General features: G+C 55.9%; 1 protein-coding gene across 1 annotated transcript in view; it reads left to right on the top strand.

Moving 5' to 3' along the window:
• Positions 1 to 5498, top strand: part of CSF3R (colony stimulating factor 3 receptor) — a 16030-nt gene extending 10532 nt beyond the window's left edge. Inside the window, exons 10-15 of the mRNA XM_026657205.1 lie at positions 448 to 549; positions 1114 to 1260; positions 2365 to 2505; positions 3531 to 3621; positions 4209 to 4290; positions 4965 to 5498. Coding sequence (XP_026512990.1) covers positions 448 to 549; positions 1114 to 1260; positions 2365 to 2505; positions 3531 to 3621; positions 4209 to 4290; positions 4965 to 5498 — 1097 coding nt within the window. The remainder of the gene's footprint in view (positions 1 to 447; positions 550 to 1113; positions 1261 to 2364; positions 2506 to 3530; positions 3622 to 4208; positions 4291 to 4964) is intronic.
• The last annotated feature ends 436 nt before the right edge of the window (positions 5499 to 5934 follow it).

Genomic DNA, 5934 nt, shown 5'->3' with positions numbered 1-5934 from the left:
CCCCCCCATCTCTGCTCTGTATCCATCCACCAACCCCGCTGTGTCTGCTCTGTATCATCCACCAACCCCCCCGTCTCTGCTCTGTATCCATCCACCAACCCCCCTGTGTCTGCTCTGTATCCATCCACCGACCCCCCCCATCTCTGCCTGTCTGTATCCATCCTACGACCCCCCCTTCCAGTTACCCTGTACATACCAAGGTTTGTTTTCATGCCTATAATGTCAATGCTGTGCCATTAAACCCCTTGGATGCTGCTTCATGTACCAGGTACATGATGGGAAGTAGACATTTGATGTGTCAGCTGACCCGCTGTGCCTGATTGAGTGGAGACGCAAGGTATGCTGGCAGCGCAGAGGGCGCCCTCCCTGCTTCAGATGATTGAGTAAAGGGCTCTCAGTGCTTGTAGCCCTGCTGGTTTAATCACCTCTTCTTGTTTTCTCTTCCAGAAAATATTGAGCCTTTCCAGCTGTACAATATCTCCGTGTACCCCTTGTATGCGGACACGGTGGGGCTGCCCCTGCACACAGCAGCCTATTCAAAAGAGAAGGGTATGTGTTTCTATAGCAGCTCCCATCCTGAATGACCCCAAACTGCTTCACAAACTAGGTCCAGGCAGCATGACTGAAATGCAGCCACCTCTGGGGTGGAGGGTGGCAGCCGAACAGCACACATGAATGGGGGCGCTGAAAGTCCAGCCCAGGGCAGTGGGCCAAGCCCCTGCTCTTATGAAAAGCGTCTCCTGGCTCTGTGGAATTCGGCAGAACAGAGGGTTAACTGCAGAATGATCTTCTGCAAGAGATCACCATGCAAGAACCACAAGACAACCAGAGTCCTTGGGTGAGGTGCTCAGCCGGGGCAAATCAGTGTAACCCCACTGACATACTGCACGAGCATACACCGGCTGAGGATCTGGCCCACTGCTCACAGGGCATTCAGTGGCAGAGGTGTGCGGGTCCTGGGCTCCCCAGCCTCTAAGCAGTCAGATTTGTCACAAATATCTGCTCTTATCCAGGCCTCTTTGCTCTCCGGCCCATATTGGGGAGCCTATAGGAATCTGCACTGCAGTGCCCTTGGCTGGTTTTTGTACCTTTCGTGTTCTTCTCCCACTTCAGCTCCATCGCGTGCCCCTAAATTCCGCCTCAAGAGCGTCAGCAAGTCCCATGCCGAGCTCAGCTGGGACCCAGTCCCCATTGAGATGCAGAACGGCTTCATCACGAACTACACCATCTTCTGGGCCAGCACCGCCGGCGATGAGCTCCGTAAGTCTTGCCGGCGTCACTGCCACCCTTGCACTGCACCTAAGCCCTCGTCGATCTGCCCAGTGCTTTGCAGCACCGTTTTCCCATGGGCTGGATGGATAGTAATCCAAGCGTGATCCCCCACACAACAACAAGGGTCGAGGGGGTTCAGAAAAGAGCCACAAGAATGGCTAAAGGATTAGAAAACCTGCTTCTAGTGACAGACGCAAGGAGCTCCATCTATTTAGTTTAACAAAAAGAAGGCTATGGGGAACTTGATTGCAGTTTATAAATATCTACGTGGGAACAAGTATTTAATAATGGGCTCTTCAATCTAGCAGAGAAAGGTCTAACAGACTCCAGTGGCTGGAAGTTGAAGCTAGACAAATTCAGACATGGAAATAAGGTGCACATTTTTAACAGTGAGTGTAATTAGCCATTAGAACAATTTACCAAGGGTCCTGGTGGATTCTCCATCACTGGAAATTTTTAAATCAAGATGGGCTGTTTTTCTAACAGATCTGCCCTAGGAATTATTGTGGGACAGGTCTCTGGCCTGTCTTGTACAGGGGGTCAGACTAGATGATCACAAAGGTCCCTCTGGCCTTGGAATCTATGAATCTGTGAACATCCCACTAGGTTCCTACCCGCATCCTATGGTGCTCAAATCCCTTTGCAAATCTGGCCGGAGAGGCTAAATGACCTACGCGTGGTCACACAAACCATCGGTGGCAAAGCAGTGAATTGATTCCAACTCTCCTGAGTCCCAGGCTAGTGCCCATCCTTCCTCTAGGTGTGTGTATGTCGGGGGCTGTACTATAGGTCTGGGAAGTGTGGGGGGGGGAGAGTTTAAGGGGGTCACGTTGTTGTGGGGTCAGCGTTTTATTTTCTCTTCTCCCTCATCACCGTCCCCTCCCCCCTTCCCTGTTGTTGTCCTGTCTTTTGTTGAGGAGGCGGGCGCTCGATTCCAGTCAGACCCACTCGTGCCGGTGACCACTGCCCCAGCGCAGGCTCTAGATTTAGCTCCTGGAGGTGATGCCAGGACTAGGAACGGGTCCGTAAGCGGTGTGAGTGCGCGGCGGGATTGGGAGCTCAGGGTCACTAATAGCTGTACCTGCTTCCTAGGTGCCGTTGTGAACACCTCCTTCACCACCTTCACCATCAGGGGCCTGCTGCCGTCAACGATGTACAAAGTGCACATAATGGCGTCCACAGCAGCCGGCAGCACCAACAGCACAACCCTGACGCTGGTGACCCCGGCGCTGGGTAAGGCCGTGGGCTTGGTCTGCTTGGGAACCCCACGGCGCTTGAGATGGGCCCAAAGCGGGGATCAGAGGCGCTATGTGGCCCAGGTGGCAGGTGGGGGAGGAGATAGCCCTGGACCCACACCCCTCATATGTGCACACACACACACACACACACACGTGCACACAGACAGGCATGTGCACACACACGCACACACACATGTACACATGAACTCTAGGGACAGCTGGATCCCAAACTGCATGTGAACTTGGCCCCTCCCTAGGTGGCAGGGGAGCACATGGGGGTTGCTGAGGCACTGGGACTAATTCCTGGCTCCACTCCAGCTGCTTAGCACAAAGCACCCCAGGATCATAAGAACATGAGAACAGCCAGACTGGGTCAGACCAAAGGCCCATCGAGCCCAGTGTCCTGTCTTCCGACAGGGGCCAAGGCCAGGTGCCCCAGAGGGAATGAACAGAGCAGGTAATCATCAAGTGATCCATCCCCTGTCGCCCATTCCCAGCATCTGCCAAACAGAGGCTATGGACACCATCCCTGCCCATCGTGGCTAATAGGCATTGATGGACCGATCCTCCATGAACTTATCTAGTACTTTTTTGCACCTTGTTATAGTCTTGGCCTTCACCACATCCTCTGGCAAGGAGTTCCACTGGTTGACTGTGCGTTGTGTGAAAAAATACTTCTTTTTGTTTGTTTTAAACCTGCTGCCTATTTTCATTTGGTGACCCCTAGTCCTTCTGTTCTGAGAAGGAGTAAATAACACTTCCTGATTTACTTTCTCTACACCAGTCATGATTTTATAGACCTCTATCCTATCCCCCCTTAGTTGTCTCTTTTCCTAGCTGAAAAGTCCCCATCTTATTCATCGCTCCTCATATGGCAGCCGTTCCATACCCCTAATTATTTTTGTTGCCCAACCCCCACCTATCTCGGGGGAATGCTCAGGTCACGCCATGCCACCTACCTCACTCCCTCATGCAAAGGGCTGAGCTTTTGGAATAACCCAGTTCCTATCTCTTTTCCAGATGGGAAAGAAATCCAGTATCTCCTCCTGTTCTTTGGCTTCTTGTGTGTCTTGCTCGTCGTATTCATCGTCTGCTTCCTGAAGAATCGGAGGTGAGTGCCCGGGGATCAGCAGCTCTCCATGGGCTTGGCAGCGCGTTATTAGCCACTTAGCCTCCCGTGATGCAGCTGAGACCTGTGCTTCCCTTCTGTGCGATGCACGGGCACCGATCTCTGTCCAGACAACGGAGGGGGCTGGAGTCAAAGGGCTGGGCAGACATTTCCTCCCCCTTAGGCTCAGGGACACTCACATCTCACAAGTATGGGAGCTTTGTGCTTTTCACACCAGGCCAGATCCCCCGCTGGGGCGAATCAGTGGGTGTCTGAACAGAGGCAGGACCAGTAGGCTCAGACAGGTGTAGCAAAGGGCACTGAGCCAAACACATCCCTGGGGCAATTGCGCTGCCTCCAGTTATTATTTATATTGTGATATGACAGCCCCCAGAGGCCTCTGCCAGGGATCAGGGCCCCCTGCTGCTGGGTGCTGCACAAACACAGCCCCAAGCCCTGGATTTCACCCTGCCAGCTGTGTCTCTGCCCATCCCCGCAAGAACCCAAGCCCTGATGGAGCGATCGGCCAGCAGCCCTGTCATTAAGCATCCCCCTGGCCTCTCATTGAGCTTCTGTTATGTGACCAACAGGATGAAGAATCAGTTCTGGCCCAGCGTCCCGGACCCAGCTAACAGCAGCCTGGGCAAGTGGGTGCCAGCCGACCTACAGCAGGTAAGAAAGGGTCTGGCAGGTGCCAGTCCTCCCCCATCACTGCTGACTCCACAGCACAATATTGAGTCACCCCTCACCAGTTGAGCACCTGGCTGGGAGATGGTACCATGCCCTGGTGAGAAGGCCAGACACCACAGTGATGGGCAGGGATTAAGCACCAGAGTGGAATAGAAGAGAAACTACCCCTGCCCTCCTAGCAGCTGGGTCAGCAGCAGCCAGCCTAGCAAAGCTCCTTCATATTCGCCAATAGGGCCTGGTAGCAGGCTCGGCCCTGCTGGGCCGTCAGAGCTAGCAAACAGCTCAACTGGCAAAGCATGGGGCCTGATCCTGCAAAATGCCCAACACTGACTTACTCAGCGCCCTGCAGGATTAGGTCCCGCTTAGCGCTGCTTCTGGGCCCTGCAGTGGGGCTGAGAACACAGAGCCTGGCAGGAGAGGGGCAGGACGAGGGCGGGGGGGGGGGGGGGGGGGCTTGCACAGCAGTTGGGCTGGGCAAGGCTGGGGTGAGCAGGTGCTGCAGAGGGTGTCCCCCCTCCGTGGGGCTGAGAAGGGGCGATAGGGGAGAGGGTAGCCGTTAGGAGAGGGCTGTGCCCTGCAGTGGGGCTGGTGGGGCCGAAGCTACGTACCTCACCACTATCAGTCCGGCCTTCCCTGAGCAAACACCTGTTTCCTAGGAGACTCTCCAGACAGCCAGTGCGAGGGAGCCTGGCCTGGTGACCATTTCTGACATCACAGTGCTGGAAAAAGGAGCCGAGAAGAAAGCACCGTTCTGGGGGAAGAAGGACCCTGTCCCAGCAACTGCTGGCAGCTTCCCGACCCTCCCCAAATCCTACATCCACCCCAGCAGCTCCGGCCTGCCGAGTGGCAGCAGAGCTCCGGGAGAGGCGAGGCCGGGCTCCTACGTCAACGGTGCTGGGGCCGTCCAGTACGCCAAGGTAGTTGCAGAAGGCTACAGGGGCCAGCAGCAGCGCGTCCCATCTCCCCTCTACATCCGGTCCGACTCCACTCAGCCCCTGTTGAGCGAGTCGACGCCCAGCCCCAAGCCTTATGAGAACCTGTGGTTCCACGGGGCCCCACAGGCGGGGCTGCACTGCCAGAGTTCCCAGGGGGATGAGGCCTTCCTGGAGGAGCCGCTGATCGACTTCCCCCTGCTGCAGGGTCTGAAAATCGAGGGGGCCGAGGACCTGCATGACTTCCAGAGATTCTAGCGCCTTGCGGAGGCCAGGAGAATGGGCGGCTCCAACAGACATGCATCTCTCCTGGCCAGCCTCACCCCCCCCATAACCCAAACCTCCCTGGAATAGGCACCAAGCTGCTGTTTGCATTTGCACCACATACTCTCAAAGCATTGGCGTGACTTGAGCCTTGGGGAGGCGGAGGGCTGGCCGGCCGCCCTGGGATGGTGCATCCCACCGCCCTGCAGGAATACGGAGTCTGGCTCCCTGGCTGGCAGGGGCTGGAAGCTCACGACCAGATCCTGCTCAGGGCAGTGAGGAGCGGGGTGCTATCTGCTCTGGACTTCAGTGAGGGCAGTGTGCTCTGCAGCCCACAGAATCAGGCCCTGAGTGCCTTCCCCGAAAGCTCCTCTAGTCTCTTTCTCCCCAGGCCGGTGGGGCTGGGAATGCTGCAGAGAGCCCTATGGAG

Source organism: Terrapene carolina, unplaced genomic scaffold, assembly GCF_002925995.2.
Source record: "Terrapene carolina triunguis isolate 2854851 unplaced genomic scaffold, T_m_triunguis-2.0 Scaffold236, whole genome shotgun sequence".
Classification (NCBI taxonomy): Eukaryota; Metazoa; Chordata; order Testudines; family Emydidae; genus Terrapene; species Terrapene triunguis.
Note: the sequence above shows the minus strand (reverse complement) of the source record. Positions and strands in the feature narration are given on the sequence as shown.